The sequence below is a fragment of the Podarcis liolepis genome (assembly GCF_965112155.1).
Source record: "Podarcis liolepis genome assembly, contig: HAP1_SCAFFOLD_36, whole genome shotgun sequence".
Classification (NCBI taxonomy): Eukaryota; Metazoa; Chordata; class Lepidosauria; order Squamata; family Lacertidae; genus Podarcis; species Podarcis liolepis.
In genome coordinates this window covers 1,153,618-1,174,753 of record NW_028148820.1, presented here as the reverse complement: position 1 = coordinate 1,174,753, position 21,136 = coordinate 1,153,618, and the positions used below count along the sequence as shown (strand labels likewise).

The following is a 21,136-nucleotide window of genomic DNA, read 5'->3' as shown; positions in this document are numbered from 1 at the left end:
TGGATGGAATGAAGGGAGAAGTTGAAGGTTTAGGAGCATCATATCCAATGCAAAAAGGCAGAGGCATGCCCTGCTCTACTTCCAAACACACCCCATGACATATGCCACGAGACTGGACGTAGTGCTCACAGAACTGCATTTCTCAGCCACACTGCAAGAGCTTCAATGGGGGAGACTCTAGAGCAGCAGTTCTCAACCTGTGGGTCCCCAGATGTTGTCGGACTACAACTCCCATCATCCCTGAGCTCTGGCCTTGCTAAGCTAGGGGTGATGGGCGTTGTAGTCCAACAACATCTGGGGACCCACAGGTTGAGAACGGCTGCTCTGGAGTCAGCTCCAGGCTCAATCCCACCCCAGGACACATCTCAGGGTGGGCTAATTACATTGCCAAGCGAGAGAGAGAAAAGGCCAATATAGAAAATAGGGACCACTTTTTATATGAGGCAGTAACTTGGCCATACAGAAGTGAGAAGGATGGGTTGTTAAGGCCTCTTAAAGACCCTCAAGTGCCCTGCAATTGAGAAGGGTCAAGAGGCATTCTCCCAGGACCAACCTTTGCTTGACACCATTCTCCTCCTTCCAGCAGATGTGATGAGAACTACCATGATTACAGTCTTCCATTCACCCACCCGCTTGGATATTCAATAAAGCTGCCGCCTACTTCATGAGATAAACCATAAATGTCCATACTATCTTAACTGACACAGTTCAAAAAGTAACAACGTACACATGACATAATGGGTTGGATCCAAAGGTCCAAAGCAGAACTCTCCACTCTTCCAAAAGCCAGTGTGATGTTGTGGTTAGAGAAACGGAGGTTCAAATTCCCACTTAACCCAGAAGCTCCTTAGGTGATCTCAGACAAGTCAATCTCTCTCTCTGTCTATATTATTTTATAGGGTTGTTGTGAGGACTAAATGAAGGGGGTGAGGAGAACCAGATATACTGCCCTGAGCTCATTGGAAGAAAGGTAGGATAGCAATGTAGTAAATAAAGTAGTAGTAAAAATCTGCAGAGACCGCTGCTAAATTACAGCCCCCTCTGAAAACTTTAGAGCTGCTTCAGTTTACAGAAAGGCCACCTGGGATGTAACTCATTATGCCACATTTGAAATGTCTGATCTCAAAAGGAGAATGTTTTTGACAGCCCTTTGTTTTGATTTGTTCAACAATAAGAAACAGGCTTCATTTTAATGGCTGTGTGTAGAGAATCCTATCTCAGCTTAATAAGCTTTATATAAATGAGATATAAATGAGCTTTTTGTCTGTGCCTGCAGACCCTTCACGGCTTGGGGACTCAAACCAGGAAGTCTTTAATGAACCATGTTTTCTGTTTTGTGCAAACAGGGAAGCTATGGTTACCAGAACTGGGCCAAGACAGGATATTAAACCAAATTCAAACAGTGGGTTAACATCCTGGCTGGTTCTGAAGTCAGGTTTCCCAGTTTGGGCAAAATGAGAAACAATGGTTAATTAGAGACTTAATGGTTTGAATGTCTGCTCTGCAAAGAGAAGAGTGAAGGGACTGTGTGCACAACTAAAAAGGCCAAGATACAGTTGTTCAAACTGAGTCTTTCTATTTGATAAGAGTAAGGGATTCAATTTTTTTGTATGTAGACTTCCATTTGTTTTGTTACATTAGTCTCAGATTCCAATTTAACACAATTTTACATTTGATCAAGTTAAATAATAAAAAATAGCATCCCTTCTTACACCCAGACAGAAAACCTGTTTGTTTTTTGTTTTGAAAATACAGCAAGACGAATGCCTCGCAAGACAGAAAACCCGCTAGACGAAAGGGTTTTCCGTTTTGGAGGTGCTTCGCAAAATGAATTTCCTATGGGCTTGCTTCGCAAGACGAAAATGTCTTGCGAGTTCCTGCGGGGTTTTTTTCCTCCCCCCCCCTTTCCCCAAGCCGCTAAGCCGCTTATCAGCTGATCTGCTAAGCCGCTAAACAGCTGATCCGCTAAGCCACTTATCAGCTGATCCGCTAAGCCGCTTAACAGCTGATCTGCTAAGCCGCTTATCAGCTGATCCGCTAAGCCGCTAATAGCGCTAAGCCGCTAATGGGCTTGCTTCGCAAGACGAAAAAACCGCAAGACGAAGAGACTTGCAGAACGGATTCTTTTTGTCTTGCGAGGCACCACTGTAGGGAGATTTTAACAGGGTGACATTTCCCCTAGAAATCACATACAGAGTGTCTCGAGTACCCTTCCTCTGATTCCCCCCGCTCCTCTCTAGAATTACCCAGTGCAGTTCTAACCTTACAAAATATCTGCTATTTTTACTTAAATCCATATATAATTGTTTATTACCTCCTACAAGCCTAAGCATAACACATTATTGACACTAAATAAACGTTTAGAAGCTGGAGCTCAATTTACTTTGCAAACTGCGAAGAAATCCTGTTACATACAGTAACGGAGGCATTTGGAAACCGAGGTTTGACTGTTTTGTGTAACTTAGCGTGTTTTTCTGTATTGCAATGTCTGCTGCATGATTTTATTTTATTTTAAAAAATAAATATTAAAGATTTTCTTGGTTTACAAAAGCACGTGCATCGTCTCTTTTTCAGGTTGTGTTTTCTACAGATCAGTTACATTTGTTGTGAGACTTTAGTGTTGAATAACATGGGAAGAAAGGAGGGGGGAAGAGACCCATACACTAAAGTAGAAGAATATAAGCTTTACCACCCCACCCAACCTTTGTATAATGTTTGTGATAGAAGAAGTCTTCTATCTGGTCAGGTGAAAGTCGGTTTATAACAGTCACTGGGGAACCCTAACTGACAGCTGGGAAGGGGCTGGAGAAGGAACTCTCAGTATGAAAAAGAAGGAGAGAAGGTCTGCAAATTCTGGTTGGTGGTAGAATTCTTAGTTGGACAGTGTGATTGGCTGGAGCTGGATGTGGGGTGGAGTCAGAAGAAATGCATATATGGCTAGGTGCTAGTCAGGATAAATCAATGTAGCTTGGTGCTTGGTCCTTGCGGTGGACAGCCAGAAGAAGATGAAAAACAGATCCTATGCTTGAATACGTGACCGAACAAGGGCTTTTGCCAAAGTCCTCAGTTACACTGTTAGTAAGGCTTAACTGGAGTGGAGTCAAATACCAAGGCAGAAGATTTTTAATACTGTAACAGATTACATCCTCCAAGTTGTCTTGGTTGGTATTTCAAGTTCCAGTAACAAGTTAGAAAAGTGTATAAGAATTTAAGGAGATAGAACTATATTAAAGTAACCACATAAGCCTGTGTACTACATAATCTTGTAAGAAATAAACATTAATATCATAGTTAAGTATAGCAACTATACCAGATTGGCTTAGAAGCACGTCTATATCCTACTGGGCTATTAAGGACAGAGGTGGAATTAAATGGTGGCAGAAGTATGGGTTTAAGAAAACCATTGGACTAGAAGTTGGGTTTTGTTAATAAAGTAAGGAAACCCCCCCCCTTTCCTCCACACAACACTATAATAAAGCCATCTGCATACCATAGTGAACATAAATTATAATTAATAAATTATCTGCTTCTGTTACATATGTTAATCCCATCCTTTTGCACTAATTACATAAATGGAAACTCAATTACTAAAGGGGCAAGTACAGCAGAGGAAATTAAAAGGCCCTAAATTCTATTATTCTGACCATCTAACCATCCATAAGACCTGCCTGACTGAGACCATGGCTTCTCCTTTGCTGGAGAACAGGTTGAATTCTTCAGATCTGGGAACTAACTAGATGACACTGCTAATTGGAGAAATGGAAATAGGAGGTTATTAAGCAACTGGCCTGCAGAACAAGATGTGTTAAGAACGTATCAAGAAGGTCACCCAGGGCAGGATCCAGCCAAAGTTAAGTATTATTTTAAGCACTGGTGATTTCAATAGGAATTAAATATGCTAAACTCTGGCTGGAAAATCAATACCAATGGTTTACATATTACTGTCTCTCTGAGGCAAGGTCTACATTTTTACTACATATGCCCCAAGTGCCTGGCACAATGCGAGTCTGATATCACCAACCGTCTCTAAGCTTTACTGTATTATGAACAATATACAGAGGCTTTATTTTATTAGTAGGCTTCATCCTTCATTGTCCAACCAGAAAAGTGGTTTTCCTAGAAAAGGGCAAAACGCAACAATCTTGCAAAGCATTCAAGTAGATGGATGAAAATTCCACCACTATACAAAGGCACATTCTCTTATCTCTGTGTGAGGCTGGCTGGCCTGGGTTTCATTGCTTAATGATACTGCCAGAGCTGCAACTATGCCATTAACAATGCATGTGTTTAGGGGGGGCAGGATTTCCCAACGAGAGGGCAGCATGATAAAACATTTCCAGTTTCTTGGGAAGGTGACAAAAAATTATGGGGAGCAGATTAAAAATAAACTAAGAACTTCATTGGCCAAGTCATTCATTAATCTTGATAAAGCAGAGCTTGAGGGGATTAAAGAAAATAAAGGACAGTCCAGGTTCCATTCACATTTATAGCTGAAATGAATACCTCACATGCCAAGGCAGAGTTTGCATGCATCCTGTATTATTCCTGCAAAAAATACATTAAAGCAGGGTCTGCCGGTGTAAACATTGCTTATTGGGAATGACCTTAGAGGCTGTGGGGAGGGAAAATTTGTCTTCTTCTGCCAGGATGCTCCTTTTCCTCCTTTGAGACTGAAAGTGATCACCCTGCCATGGGGTAAACAAGCACAATACTTTCATTATCCACCTCTCTCACCTTTACAAGATCTAACCTGCAGTCTAGCATAACAGATCCGTCTGTTGGGTGGACCGGGTGTTGCTGCTCCTCCCAGCCTCAGTCAGCCTTCCTTGCCTGCCTTCCAACCTCTCCAGGTGATGGTGCTGCCTGTCAGCTTTGCCCTTCTCAGTCTCATTGCTGCTGTTATACAAATCATTGCTGAGAAGGGTGGGGTGGGGGGAACTGGAATGAGCTGGCTCCGACTCTCATCAAGTCATCTTTTGGTTACTTGAGTTCTACAACTTTTGTGGGTCCTCCCATTAGGCGAGCCTGAACAAACTTAGCCTCATCATCAGGGCCCTGCAGGATCTGATTACTTTCCACAGAGTTGTTCCGGCTGGCCTTTGGCTTGGAATCAACTTGATCCCCTCCCCTATTTGGGGACTTCCCTGGCTTTTTTCTGGCCCACGTAGGACCATTCTTGATAGTTGGCCTTGGTGAAGATTTGACGTTTTCATCCCCAAAAAGTTTTTGATTTGAGTTTCTACTGAAATGAGGCTGCATTTTAATCTTGTTTTTAAGTTGTATTTTAATCAATTGTTTTTATACCTGGTGTTAGCCGCCCTGAGCCCGGTCTTGGCTGGGGAGGGCGGGGTATAGAAAAAAATTATTATTGTTGTTGTTGTTATCAGATGAGCTGCCCAGAGTGGATGGGGAAACCCAGCCAGATGAGCAGGGTATAAATAAAATTATTATGATTATTATGATTATTATTAGGTGCTATGCAAATAAAACACACCAAGAGTAGTAAGGGAATCAGGGAAGCTACTCAAAATATGATTAACAAAATTAATCTGTCTCTGGCAATATCTGCAAAGCTGCCTAGCAGAAAAGTCAGAGTACGATGAAGGACATAGGTGGCAATTATTCTGAACAGACAACCCAAAGCAAATACTAGCTTAGTTCAGAAATCTGATTTCACTTGATCGAATTCTGGCATTCAAGATGGATATTTTTACATTCAGGATGACCACAGCATTGTAATACACAGCAAATGCATGTTTCTAATTATCTCCATGCCACAGTCCCAAGCACTTATAACAAAGATGACTGAGTTACTTGTTTCAAGCTTTTCTTTCTGACATGTACCTCATGCCATGATTAAAATCACCATGGCACTTCAGATCTGAAAGATATTTAGGTTAAAAATATAACAGAGCTTAAACTGTGCTCTATCATTAGTCCTTTTCAAGTTTAAGATTTTTCCGTAATGCTTTTCAAACGACATGTATTCTAAAAATAACTGATTTACTTGAGTGAAGTCTTTTTCTTTTTCTGTCTTATATCAGTGTGTGACAGTAAAATTATGATGGATAAGTAGCATTTTGTCTGAAGAAAATTCACACAGCCAGATCACTAGGCAACATCTGAGCTGGAGGGCAGAAACAACCCTACTTTGGTAAGGATTTCAAGTTTACTTTATTAAAAGAAATTAATAATTGTATGCGGCTGTTCCTTGAGGAAAGGGGATGAACAGCTCTCATCAACATGTCACTGCAAATGATTGCTACAGATTATTCCTATCAACAGAGATGTCTGAAATTAATTTTATACATACAGAGATCTACAAATTAGAACTAGACTTGCAAATCTGGTAGCTAGCTGTGATGTCCAATCCTGTCAGAATTTTAGTGATCCTCACTTCTAAGCCAGGATGTTAAGGATCACATCTTAAATAGCAGCTAGTTTATTTAGGACTTTATTAAGTAATTGCTGCCTTCAAAATTTAGGTTGCAATCCTACCTCCCTATGTTGACAACAAGAAGGTAGTAACAATGCAGCAGTCATCTCTCCACCGGCAGAGGTGAGAACTGATATGAAGGTCTCTCCTGCCAACAGTAGTCAGTGGAAGCCACAAAATGGGATGTTTGGGCGCAAGGTCATGGAGACTTTGGACCAGCGACAGCAATAAAAAGGAGGGAAAGCCTCTCATCATTTACCAGGGCTTCAGTTGGGGCGGTATATCCATCATTCTGCACTGCCCCAGCCCTTCAGTATTGATTTGCCCTGGTGCAATCCTATACATGAGGGGCTGCCGTCCCAGAACCCATGAAAGCTTTCAGGGTGCTCCTAAAAAGACGCCCCAGTTTCATGTTTTAAAAAAGGATTTTTCAAAGTGTGTGTGTGTGTGTGTGTATTGCACCTCAGAAGCTAATTCCAGACCCAGCTCTAGCCCTCTTGTCCCTAGAAAGTGACTCACACCATGTGAGACTAGTAACAACATCCCACTGGAAATCTCAAGAGATGTGGTATAAAAATATATGGATTATATAGTTCTCAGAACATCTAACTTACCACCATTATTTAAGGGGGGACTGAACTTATAATCTTCATAGAACTCTAGCCCAATGGTTGCCATTAATTTGATTCTGAACTGATTTTAGAATGTGTTTCAATTAACTGACTGTGATTTTATGTAAACTGTGCTATTTTTACTGTTGCTAGCTGCTCTGAGCCCAGCTTTGGCTGGGGAGGGCAGGATATAAATAAAATATTATTATCATTAATGAACGGTATCCCTTTTTAAGTGTCTTAATGAAGGGGGCAGGTTTAGGCAGCCTCCAGCAATTCTTGACAGGAGAATTTGAAAATTCAGCAATGTTGCTTGGGATCTTAGGTATATTTGTACAGCAGACTTAACACCTTATGTAATTGTGTTCTACTCCATTACACCAAAGTTGTTCTTGATTTTTGTGTTTTGTTACTGTTAAAGAGATTTATAATAATAATCTAAAATAATAATAAAAAAGGTTTTCGCCCACTTGGAAAGCAAGCTATAGGGCAAAATGTGCATATAACTTCTGATTTCTGCAAACTGAGAGTGGTGTGGCTACCTCGTATATTTTTCCTGGTACTGATGAATGCTCTCTGTTGTTAATAGACAGCACCAGCATTAATGTTTGTATGTATGATCTCCATTATCAGGACCAGCAGGACACAGTGGACTTCCCACAAGAAGCATAAAGAAGGGGACGGTTGCCCCTCTCTAATTTTGTATTATGCCCCCCACCACCATGACACAACAGCCATTTTGTGACTGGCACCCCATCACTTGCTCAATATTTGAAATTTCAACACTAGTTCTTGAAAGTTGGCAACTCCTACTATAAAGGTTTACTCAAAATACACACTTTCAATGGAGTTTACTGTAAAGGAGGATACATGGGGTGGTTTTTAAATATTTAACTTACAATGATATGCACTGTCAGTCAAAAACCTTAAAATTTTACTCCTGGGTGTCTTCCCTTTGTAATCATGAATAGATCAGTACGGTGATACCTCTGGATACGAACAGGATCCGTTCCGGAGCCCCGTTCACATCCTGAAGTAAATGCAACTTGTATCTGCGCATGCACGGGTTGCGATTTGCCGCTTCCGCGCATGCGTGTGACGTCATTTTGACCATCTGCGCATGCGCGAGCGGCGAAACCCAGAAGTAACGTGTTCCGTTACTTCTGGGTCGCCGCAGAGCACAACCTGAAAGCACTCAACCTGAAGCAACTTCAACCCGAGGTATGACTGCAGTTCTAAATTAGAAATTCCTGGCTCATAATATTTCTAGCATTCCCAGATAAATCAACAAGTCTCATATCTAATTGTAATAATAATAATAATAATAATAATAATAATAATAATAATAATAATAATAAATTTTATTTATACCCCGCCCTCCCCAGCTAAGACCGGGCTCAGGGCAGCTAACAACCAATAAAAAACAAGTTGATTGAAATGCAACTTAAAAAACAAGATTAAAATACAACATTAAAACATTAAAATGCAGCCTCATCACAGGAGGAGAAAGGAAAAAGAAAGAGGGGGAGGGAATCAACTTGACTCCAAGCCAAAGGCCAGGCGGAACAACTCTGTCTTACAGGCCCTGTGGAAAGAAATCAGATCCTGCAGGGCCCTGGCCTCATGAGACAGAGCATTCCACCAGGCCGGAGCCAGTGTTGAGAAGGCCCTGGCTCTGGTTGAGGCTAATCTAACTTCCTTAGGGCCCGGGACCACTAGGGTGTTGCTATATATGGACTTTAAGGTCCTCCGTGGGGCATACCGGGAGAGGACATCACACATTTTCCCTGGCATTTTTATTCCCCATTTCTACTCTCTCTGTTTCCCACTAGTTCAAGGTGGGAAGTACGAAATCTTGATTCTTTAAAGCTATAATCCTTAACACACTTACTAGAGGGGGCAATCCCCAATAAACGCAGTGGTTCTTACTTCCAAGTAAGCATGAGCAGGATTGTACTGTAAATCAATTACCATCTAATAATTAGGAAACTGCGCTGAATGGATTATATAATTTCTCTTAATGAACATTCAGCTTTTAAAAATGTACAATCCCAAACTTGAAAAGGAGAAGCAAACAAACATATTGTATTTTGTGGTTCTCTTTAAACAACCAAATATATTACAAGTTGTACACTTAATTGCTCATTTCAATGTAAGATGACAGACTCTTCTGTTAGCAGAAGGCTACAATTTGAAACAAATCTATAATTACTAAGACAAGCTATTACAAGCCTGTGAATGTGTCTTTATATCTTGATGTTTCTACTTCAAGAGATGCTACAGCTGCAAAAACAAAAAATCCCCGAAAACCTGAAAAACAAAACCCAGTCCTACTAAATATGTTGGTAAATATCATTGGTTGACCTATTCTTCCAATTATAAGGCTGAGTGGGTTTTTTTTGGGGGGGGGGGCTGATTTAAAAGGAGGTCTGAATACAATACAAACATGCTAAATTCAAACATCTTAAAGCAAAGTCATTTACAACTGACTCCATGACCCTCTTTCAAACATAATGAGGAGATCTCTCTACCTATATACAGAAGTAGTGCATTATTATGGTAACCAGAGAAAGAACAGGGACTACAAAATCATCAAAAGTATTGTGATCCGGCAGGGGTCTGCAACCCGCGGCTCCGGAGCCGCATGTGGCTCTTTTACATCTTTGCTGCGGCTCCGGGGCGGATACTAGCGAGGGGAGGAGGCGCATTGTGCGCCCCGACACTCCTCACTGTGGCGGGCGCTGTACTGGCTGTGACATCGCATGGGGGCGGTGCGTGCGTTAGTCACGCACCGTCCCGACGTCACCTTCCCGCCCGCTGTCAGATTGTGGCTCCGGAGATATATTTGTTTTAAATGTCGCAATGGTTTTGCGGCTCCCAGTTGTTGTTTTTTCTTCGGAAACGGGTCCAAGTGGCTCTTTTTGTCTTAAAGGTTGCAGACCCCTGCCCTAGGTCCAAGAAGCCAATCTCTTTTCATTCAGAATAATCCATGAACAGAATCCAGTTTTATACCCTCCAGCTACCTCAGCAGTCAGCTCAGCTCTAAAAATAAATAAAAAATACATTATTCTCTGCAAAGAATGTGAACTCTTCTTCTGGGATTGACATGTGTCTAATGAACAACAAGCAGAAGCCCGTGCTTTCAAATCAAATCACAGTGAGATCCTATAGAGGCATACTCAAAAGTAGCGTCATTAAGTTCAGTGAGGCTTACCCTTAGAGCATGCAAGTATAGAGAACTGTGTGAGCTTGTGGAGGCATTTAGAGGATGGATAACAGATTGAGATTGAATCTCGACAAGACAGAAGTACTGGGGACAGCAAGTGGGCAGGTGTGGAGGACTCCCTGGAACTATGCCCCTAGGACCAGGTACGCAGCCTGGGGTCATTTAGGATTCCATGGAGGCACAGGCCAATTATGTGTCCAGGAGGTCCATCCAGTACGCCAGCTGAGACCCTACTTGTCTGCGTCCTGTCTCACCAGAGTGGTATATGCTTTGGCTATCTCCCGCTTGGACTACTGCAATGTGCTCTACGTGGGGTTACCTTTGAAGGTGACCTGGAAACTACAATTAACCCAGAATGCAGCAGCTAGATTGGTGACCAGGAGTGGCCGCCAAGACCATATAACACTGGTCCTGAAAGACCTACATTGGCTCCCAGTACGTTTCCGAGCACAAGTCAAAGTGTTGGTGAGGACCTTTAAAGCCCTAAACAGCATTGGCCCTGCATACCTGAAGGAGCATCTCTATTGCCCCCCATCGTTCAACCCAGCTGGAAAGAGAGGTCCAGTTTTCAGGGCCTTCTGGTGGTTTCTTCATTGTAAGAAGTGAAATTACAGGGAACCGGGCAGAGGGCCTTCTTGGTAGTGGCGCCTGCTCTGCGGAATGCCCTCCCCTCAGATGTCAAAGAGAGACACAATTATGCAACTTTCCATAGTCATCAGGATGTTTTTAATGCCTGATGTTTCATTATGTTCTATTAGATTTTGTTGGAAACTGCCTAGAGTGGCTTGGGCAACTCAGACAGATGGGTGTGGTACAACTAATAAATTATGTTGTTGTTGTTGTTGTTGTTGTTGTTGTTGTTGTTGTTGTTGTTGTTGTTGTACTGATGTACAACCAACTTTAGAAAATATCTGACTAGTAAAAATGAAGTTTGATTTAAATCATTTTAAAGCAGGATTTTTCTTATTTATTTAGTATGAAAGCCTTAAAAAGAGGGGGTTATTAGATTATAAGAATCTAAGGGAAGCTGCACTTGCTTAAATCATTTTTATGTGATTATTAAATTCAAAAAATTCTAACGACATATATACTTTAGTAGGGTCTGAACTGGTGATGACTGGCCAGGAAAGAGATACTGGAGTTGTTGTCACTGTGTATCAGCTCCATCTTAGGGAGTATTAGGAAAGGAGTTGAAAATAAATGCTAATATGGTAATGCCATTATACAAATGTATGGTGCAATTGCAGTTGGAGTGCTGGTTCAAATCTCACCCCTGCCATGAATCTACTATGTGTCCTTAGGCATGGCATTCTCTTTCAGCAACAGTCCATTCAGCTGAAATATGGGGATAATAATGTTTGCACACCTTGCAGAGTCAGAAGGATTACAACCACAGAAAGCACGTGAAGCACTGTGAACAAGTGAAAACGCTTTACAACCATTAAGTATTGTTATACTACAGCCTGATTTAAACAGTACCTTTTAAAATTACAACCAAGGTTTTTGCCATCTCCCTTAGTAAAAATGAATATGGGGGGGGGGGTGTTTGATGCTACTGTTCATCATTTACTTTAAGGTATGTGGATAGCCTGCATTAAATCTGTTTCAGCAGCAAAGATATAATATCAGATCCAGTATCAACTTTAAACATTAATAGGCCATGCACATCAGATATGCTCTATTATAGGGCTGGCAACATGGTGGTGTTCCCTATTGGAACTGAGATATGTATTTGCTAAGTTTAGTATTAGTACCTTGTTCTCAGGCAGAGAACACTCCGGCACAGGGCTAGCTATTGGTGCGACTTGTGCTTCTAGGTAACAATTCTTAAGGAACATGATGCATTGAAGTTCCAAACAATTTAAGTCTCAAACATTTGGGGCCAATTTTATGTGTATGGAATGGAAAAATTAGCATGCATGTTTTCTTCAAATATTTATCTCATTATAATCCATGTGATTACTCCAGTATTGATCTGGATTAAATGGCTGAAGAGTGGAGGGCCACAATTTTAGATCTGGGATTAGTTACTGTTGAACTCCTGCCACCCCTAGGTAAGATATAAACATTATGTATATATTCATATTTTGGTACAGAAAACAGATGTCTTTAAAACAGACAAGGTGCTTATTTCAGGGATTGGATGCATTCAGATCCTCACCGTTCCCATGTCCCAGGAGCATCAGTCTATAAAATAGGTTGATGACATCCAGCCCTTTTCAATGGGATGGGTGAAGGCTATTAAACAGAAACTCAATCCTGACAAGATGGAAGTTCTATTATTTTATTTAAGGCATTCATGCCCCACTTTTCACCATATGTCCAAAAGTGGCTATGGGCAAGGGGTACATCTGGTCAGGCAGATTGTGTTCAGCCTGTTCTGAATTGATTTGCACTCCCCCCTAAAATGATCAGGTTCCTAGGTATGGCCCAAGTGACCTCTGTTCATGAAGCACCTTTCCATCAGCTTCAGCTGATGAAGAGATACCCAGGCACTGTTATCCAATGAAGCTGTCTTTCAAAACTGCACAGAAACTGTAGTTCAAAATACAGCCTCTGGGCTTATAAAGGCCAGCTATTGGGCAGAAATATTTCAAAATATTGCATTTTTAAAATTATTATGCAACACCCCCTACAAACATGATTGCTTATGTTAAAGGAAAACAAAAACACCTGGCATCTTGCCAGTCAATACAGCTAACAAATATTAATGTGAAATATGGATAGTAATGTTAAGCTGTCTTTTGCTTTGGCCCTGGTTATCCAATAATTTGGATCACCTCATGGTGATTTTTCCCTTCCCATTCTCCCTTCGTGAAGCTTTCTTGTTGATGGGTCTTCATGCGTTCAGACTTTTAATGAACTGCACCCTTAATGAACACTGGCCCTTAGGCAGCAGCTAAATCCAATATATATATATATATATATATATATATATATATATATATATGCATGCATATTTGCAATAATACTTCCCCACTGGAAAATTACAGAGAAGATGATATACTATGTCTTTGGCTTCACTGCAAGCCTTCCTTCTAAGAAGACTTTTGGATTAGTGTTTAATTCTGCTGAAAACTGTCTAAGGCTATTGCCCGTATGTATGTGTTAATTCTCTTCTGAAAGTTTGCAAATATAATATTATGTCAGAAATGTTAACTTGGTATACCTGGAATATAACTTCTAGGCAGGAGAAAGGCGTAAAGAAGGAGTGAGGTGGCAGAAAGGTTGTCATGATGAAAACACACCACTGGCTCCGCTGCTGCTTCTACGCTGTGCCAACTTCCTGCAAGCAACAGTGACCCACCTAACAGGACGTCAGTGTGGCATCTCTGCTACACCCAGCGGGTCACTTCTGCTAGTAACCACTGAGAATCTGAAGCAAATTTGGCCAAGTGATTGGTATCACAGTTAAGGATTTCATGAATATGGAATAAAAGTTGTAAAAATAAATGGCCGTCAAAATGCTTTCAATTAGGAATTTCCTTTTCTCTAGAACCCCGATACTTTCATACACATGCTCTGCTGCAGCCCCTCTGGGGTTATGTCTCTTGTAAATATGAACTAGAAGGAGAGCAGATTCTGTGCAGCAGGCAAGAAGTTTTCATCCCCTAATCATTTTACAGTTCTCCACCTTGTTCATTCATTCAGGGAGGTGCTTAATCTTTTACTGAGATTGAGAACAGAGACTGAGATATTGTGACTTGCCCCAAATCACCAAGTGAGTTAATAACAGAGTGGTTTGGGGCAGCTGTGCTTGCTGTTCCCATATCTGTCCAATCAGACAAAAAGCAACAGATAGGTGGGTCAAATTTTTAAGAAAAAAAGAAGGGTGCTGGCAAGAGATGAACTTTCCACACCATCATTGTGAGAAGTGACAGGTGTCCGTCCCCCCTTTCTTTCTTTCTTTCTAAACCTTTACTGCTCACACTACCTGTGAATAAGGGCAGATCCACGAAGAAACAAATGTCTTTGCTTCCATCATGCTGAGTTTGTCCCTGTGCTGTGACTTGCGAACAAGCCTCCCAGCCCCCAGGGTCATCATGCAGACTTGCTAACATAAAAATTTAAGCAAAGATAACTCTGCTTGTATGAAAAGCATGGCAATGGTGACCCTCACGCACGTTCAATCACTTGGACTCCTGTTCCTGCTGCTAAATATTTAACTGCACATAGCGCCAAGTCTTCCTTGGTATTATACAAATTCACAAAAGTGGCAAACAGTTGACAATAGACACGCAATACAGCGATGGAGGAGAGGTCAGGGACTGACAGTGAATAATGGGGATGAGCAAGTCTGATGTTAGGAGTTAACCCAGGAGTGGGTTACGGTAGCAAGGCAAGTTGCGTTGGACATAAAATGGTTTATATGCGGCGCATATAGACTAAGAGAGCAAAGGATGTGCATGTAACAATAAAACATGCATGCTTCCACTGTCCTAAATGAGCTAGAACATCTCTTAAGAAGCTATTAAAACACAATATGATAATCCATGGATTAAGGTCATTAATAGTGCACAAAGACAATTGTTTGTCTGAAGGACTTGCATGATATAAAGCCAACAGATTTTCCTGAAGGGGCCTTTCTTTTTTCTACAGTTACTTCTCTCCCCGCCCCCCCTTAACATACATCTCTCTCCAGACCAGACACACACCAGAAATATCCTAAAGGAAGGTTATCGTGTGAACCTGTTTACTGCCAACATGTACATTTGCAGACTAACTTGCATCTTGGTGGTGATGCAAACACTTCCTCTTCTTAAAGGGTATGCATACATCCAAATGTCTTAGATTTAAGACATACAAAGTTGAAAAACATTTTATGGAAGGGGGCTCTAAGCCAAAGAGAGAATGGGCATGATAGACAAGTACTTACCATTCCGAGAAATAGAGCATAAAAGTCTACACACTAGCCAAGTACCACCACTAGCCAAAAATAGCCTTAATCATTTAACCACATCAACGTTTTAAAACTAAACAGGTCTTTTGATTCTCAGAACTAAGCATTTGACTCTTAATATACCTGTATAAACAACCAAACCAATTACAATAAAAAATGCACGATAAAACTTTTGTTACTCTTATGCTTTATACAAACAAAGTTTCAAGAAGCCAGACAGACTTTCTCAGGCTGATCCCACAATTTGACGGTGAGGAGCAGGGCTGAAAAGCCAATGGGCTCCCAGAAACCCTGCTGCCCTTAGCTTAGGAAGGTAGTGGCTGAAGAAAGAAGACATGTGCACCTTGTAGCATCAACTGACTATCAAACAGCTTTGGTGAAGCTCTACAGCTTCTGGGATGCTGAGTATGCTAATTGGAAATGTTGGGGTTTATAGGAGAGTGGGTTTAGGGACGCAGGCAAGAGATACTGGGCTCTGACTCTCACACACCAGGCCAGTTGACTTGGGAAGGATAGAATAAGCAGGGGAAGAAGAAGTACCTCATCTAAAGGTGTCATTTACAGGAATCTGTGGCTAAAGGAGCTTGGGGTGCTTTCAGAATATGACAGTATTAAACACATTTGAATCTCTTGATTTTTCTAAATCGCATCATCAGTTTTAATTCTAGAGGGGATTGAGTAAAGTTGAGTGTGCATCCAGCCCATCTAGTTTGTACATTCACATTAGAAGTTTTCAAAACATAACCATTTAAGAGTCAGTTACAGATAGGTAGCCGTGTTGGTCTGCCATAGTCAAAATAAAAAAAATCCTTCCAGTAGCACCTTAAAGACCAACTAAGTTAGTTCTTGGTATGAGCTTTTGTGTGCATGCACACTTCTTCAGATACATTTAAGAGTCATTTGAGAAAGTGGCCTAATGGATAAGTTGTTCACAATGTATTAGCCTGTGTGTAAGAATTACCTCCACACTGTGGAGGCTGACAGGAGGGAGGTAAGGCCAGAGCAATTAAAGCTGCAGGAACAGTGGGCAGCCTCCTTTGGTTGTACTTTGGGAACATAGGAGCTTATAATTATGCAAATCAATTTATTACTCATGGCATACTAGGTGACACCACAGACTTTGAGATTCACAGCTACAAGGAAAATATGCAGCCTCCCCCTCCCCTTTCCCCCCCTTCTTCTTCAAATAAGATACAACACAGGCTGAATTCAGACAATACCTCAAATAAAAGGAGTGGTGATCTAGTTTGGATGCAATGGAAAACCCATGTTTGGCTTTCGTTAATAGTTTCAGGCTCATGCGTTCCCTTCACCCACCTCCATTCTCCTATTCGCTCCTTGACTTCCTAAGTCCAGGCATAGGCAAACTCGGCCCTCCAGATGTCTTGGGACAACAACTTCCATCATCCCTAGCTAGCAGGACCAGTGGTCAGGGATGATGGGATGGGAAAACATCTGGAGGGCCGAGTTTGCCTATGCCTGTGGTAGTCTGTGGAACACCATAGTCTGCTGTTCTATCCAGACCAGACTTTTGAAACACAGACAGCAGTGAATTTAATTAAGCTGGGTATAGAGAGGGGTTGGGAAACAAAAAGAGGCAAGTTCCAGTCCATGGTTTGCCTGCTGTACGTTTGGAAGCTCACATCGTAGTCTGGATTCTAAGCTGCTGTTAATACAAACCATAATTTGTATTTAATTTACACTGCAACTATTAACAGCAGCAGCATCTTTAAAATTACTTAATAAGCCATTATTTCTTGCCATAAACAAGACACATAATGTTTAGTTCTTACCTTTAGGGAATCGAAGCAGGCAATAACTCTCCCATTTTCAACCTGGCAGCTTTTGGGTGGATGTGCAAATTTACATTCCTCATCAGATCGTGAACAAGTTCCTCTCTGAAACTGCCTGCACACTTCTAATGTCAGCCATTTTGTATCTCTTACAGGAGCAACATTCAAAGCCATGATGTACAATTGATTTAGATTTTGAGAGTTGCTGTTAATGAAATCACCTCGAGTTATGAATTCCAACAACTCGGGGAAACCCTTTCAATGTAAATAGCTCCTTGCAGCAATGATGTAATAAATGCTTCAGAGAGTCCAATGCGCACAAAGCTGAATGAGACAACTATTTATCAGCAAGCATGTCAATCATCAATCAATATGTGCCACTTGTAGACTTTTGGCTGCACAATATTCATGCTCGGTAGCATTTCTGGATGTAGAAAATGTGAGTCCCTCGATGGTTTTGTTGACACCGTTTTGTTAAGCAAGTTTTATTTTCATGCAATGACATTCCTCAACAACATTTTAGCCCACTGTGTCCTCTTTGTTGGCATTGATTACACAGAAAGAGCTACACATTCAGCAGTTTTCATGCCCAAACTAATATTTTCCTCAGGCTCTGTAAATGCAGGAGTCAGTTTTGCATCAAGTGGCTGGCACACTGCTGCAGATGACACATAAGGTAAGAGCTGGCAGAGAAATCGTTCTGGAAAAAAGCAGGCGAATTGTTTCTTGTACGAGTGACTTCAGAAAGGCACTTGCAATGCATGGACCTGTGAAAATAAAGCAGAAATCTTATTCAAACAACTTTCAAATTACCTGTGGTTTTTCGCCCTATCTAAGTAGCTTTATGGCATTAGCTGCTTCTTACAATGTGCCACAGATTTTTAAAGCCAAGGATATGTAAAGGAAATATAGCACAACTGCACAATGAGCTAATCTCTTCATCCTTAAATGACAAACACAAGTTTTGCAGGAAACACTCCTTTTTTATTATTATTAACTAGTCACTTTCACTATCAGTATCAGTTGTAAGGTTTTTTTCCACCTCAGACGTGCTAACACAAATGAGCATTTTCCACTGTTACTTGATATTTGTCTGTCTGGGCTGACTTTGGGAGGGAAGGATTAAGCTGGGAGAAGACCAAGTTCTTAATGTTTTAACGCATTTGACACTCAGTCTTGGGGCTAGCTACATATTTTAAAATTAAAAATATAAAACAAATTACTGATCATTCTAGTCCTAGCATAATGCAGATGAGCATGCTTACTATTCAGAAGGCTCTATAACAGTTTCCAGTTCATCATTTTACTACTCACGAGGCAATCCTATGCATGCTCAGTGTTTAGGGCTGCAGTCCCAGTTTGCATTATTTAGCAGCTATCTCCAAGCAGTCTGTCCTCATTTCCTCAGGAGGTAAAGGCCTTCTCTGAATGTGCCTTCTTCCAGGAAAAAAATAGTGTTCCTCATCTCTTAGCAGAGACAGTCTGTAACCCTAAATAGATTTCATTGCAAAGCATCGTGACTGGCACCACAGAATTAAACTTAAAATGTAGCAAAACGTGTACTAGGAATCAAATGGATGGGATTATTTTGCAAGGCAGATCAAGCTTTGTTTATTTGTTTTCTTATTTATAATGTTCACCTACAAGTAACAATTTCATTAAAATGAACCACATCTTCCTTGCCAGGATTACTTAATCTGATCCACTGATCCACTAGCCACTATAAGGTAGGTTGGGTTTTTTTTAATGTGCTATTTACAGGATAGCAATGAGCTTATTAAGAAAATCTATTGGGTTTACTTCAAAGCTGGCTTTATATTATAATAGCACGGGTGGCGTTTAGGCCATGTGGGAAAGCGGGACAAAAAATCTACCACCAGCTGCAAAGGAAGCAGGGCCCATGTTGCTACAACGGCAAAAACTCTCCAGAAAAGAATTCCTTTATGCAAGGCTGGATAATTGTGTATTGGGTCAGCTTAGTTAATGTATTTTGAAATCTGTTGTGACAAGAGAAGGCACCCCTTGTGCCCCGATAATGGCAGTGAGGATTCATCACAGGTTGTTGTACTGCCAACATCATCTCCCTTCCCATCATGGTTAAATCCTTGAACTGGTCCTTAAGCAACAGGACAGGGTGGCTGTATCTCTCCCTACAACGCTGGGACCTTCCTGGGTGTGGTGGGTTATCGTGCTCCTCTGTATGGTGCTGCAGACCAGGGTCTGAAGGATTCAGGACTCCACGGACCCTCACATCAGCTGCAATGTTCTACCAGGTGAGCTGAGAAGAGCAAGTCTGAGGGTCTTTGGACTTTGGGGAGTGGCCATGGCTTAGCAACAGAGCACATCCAAAGGGCCCCAGGTAAGGCTGGAAAAGAGAACGATCTGAAAACCTAGAAAGTTACTTCCAGGCAGAAAAAACAATACTGAACTAGATGGACCATTAGTCTGACCAGCTTCCTAAAGTCACTTCCGTGGCAACTCCACCCTCTCCGGCAGGCAGTACAGCACCAAAGTGGTTCTTCTCCCTACTTGGGACAGTCATTTGCAAAACGGTTGTGCGGGGAGACGGATGCTCTCCTCTGCGGCAATTATGCCACGGGGATCCTAAAGGCTCCATTTTATCCTCCATGCTTTTCAATATCCACACAAAACTGCTTGCAGATCCTGTTGGGAGTCCAGCAGCACCTTTTTCTTCTTACACAATTCTTAGATCATTACTCTCTTCCTTTTTGTTATGATTTTCTCTGCTTCATTCAGAAATGAGCTAAAACTGGTCAACCCCATCAAATGCACATAAAATAAACTTCTGTACGCAGCACTTGTTGGGGATATACTAGCACTACACTCGTGTCTTGACTAACACACATTAAGTATGAAGGGCAGATGCACACCAACAGCCGTCTGCACGTGCTAACAGCTCTAGCTGGCTGAAGGTCCCCTTCAGGTGTGCATTCAGCATTACAAGTCCACAAATTATACCTGCTTGAGAAACTGGGCAGCAAACGCAGGTATGGCATGAAGTATGAGGCTGTTCTAAACAACTCATCAGAAACAAATCTCAAAGAATCTGCGGTGTATCTAATGTTAAGAACAGAAGACACAATCATAGAATGAAAGAGTTGCGAGGGACCGTGAGGATCATCTAGTCCGACCCTCTGCAATGCAGGAATCTTTTGCCCAATGTAGGGCTTGACCCCACAACCCTGAGATGAACAGTCTCATGCTCTACCAACTGAGGTATCCCTAGCTGAGATTCCTGTATTGCAGGGGGTTGGACGAGATGACCTTTGCAGTCCCCTTCAATTCTATGATTCTTCCCCTCCAATTCTATGATTCTAAGATAACTCGCCTAAGAATAGGCCGAAATAAGAATACACACAAATTAAGGTAAAAGTTAAAGAACTTCGAAGTCACTACAATGTGTATAGGGGCTTGCTTGTACGCTGAATTCACTGCAGAGAGACATCCATTCTTTGTTGGGATGCGCTTTGAAAAGCCAACAGGCCAATTGCGTTTAGCTTACCATACTGGTTCACATGTCATGCTCACCTAATCAACAAATGATTGGGAATGTTCCACAAGTCTGAGCAGTCCTTGTTCTGCCCCATCCCCCTCATGCGCAGCAGCTTCACCCCTCCCTTCCGTGGTTTGCAATAACCAAAGCTTGCCAATGCCATGCAACTTAAGGCCAGCCCTAACCAGGACCGCTTCCAAACCTACGTCACACTAGGATTTCAATTTCAAACAAGGATTTGGAAGCAGTTTGTGAAATCTTTAATAAAATCTGCTGCCTTAGGTCTACTCTGCCTGTGGGTTTGTCGGTCAAGCCCAGGCAAGATGTAATGGATAACAACTCTTGCAAGTGGAAAGTGATCAGGCCAGTCAGGTTAGTTTCAAAGCCATTAGTAACTCGCTGCAAAAAGGCGCATTGCTTAAATGAGGGTGTCTTTCCTGATGCCACAAAAGCAAGTTAAAAGTGTAAGTAGGCGTATGCTATGTTAGCAAATGCAAACTTGCAACAGCTCTGAAAGTGGAAAGATTCTATAGGATACCTTTACGCTGAGGTCTGATTTAAAGGTTACCTTTGCTGGGCGGGAGCTGCCTCTCTGGCTGTGTACACACCACATGTTTAATGCACATTGAAAGCACATGACTTTCCCCGAAGTAGTC

At 41.6% G+C, this 21,136-nt stretch overlaps 1 protein-coding gene across 16 annotated transcripts in view; it reads right to left on the bottom strand.

Moving 5' to 3' along the window:
• The window catches only part of LOC310699034 (muscleblind-like protein 2), a 76,200-nt gene that overhangs the window by 37,301 nt on the left and 17,763 nt on the right, over positions 1-21,136 (bottom strand). For all 16 annotated transcript variants that reach the window (XM_083520628.1, XM_083520635.1, XM_083520630.1 and 13 more), the window contains exon 2: positions 16,967-17,733. In XM_083520628.1, the coding sequence (XP_083376754.1) occupies positions 16,967-17,140 (174 nt within the window). In that variant the 5' untranslated portion in view covers positions 17,141-17,733. The remainder of the gene's footprint in view (positions 1-16,966; positions 17,734-21,136) is intronic.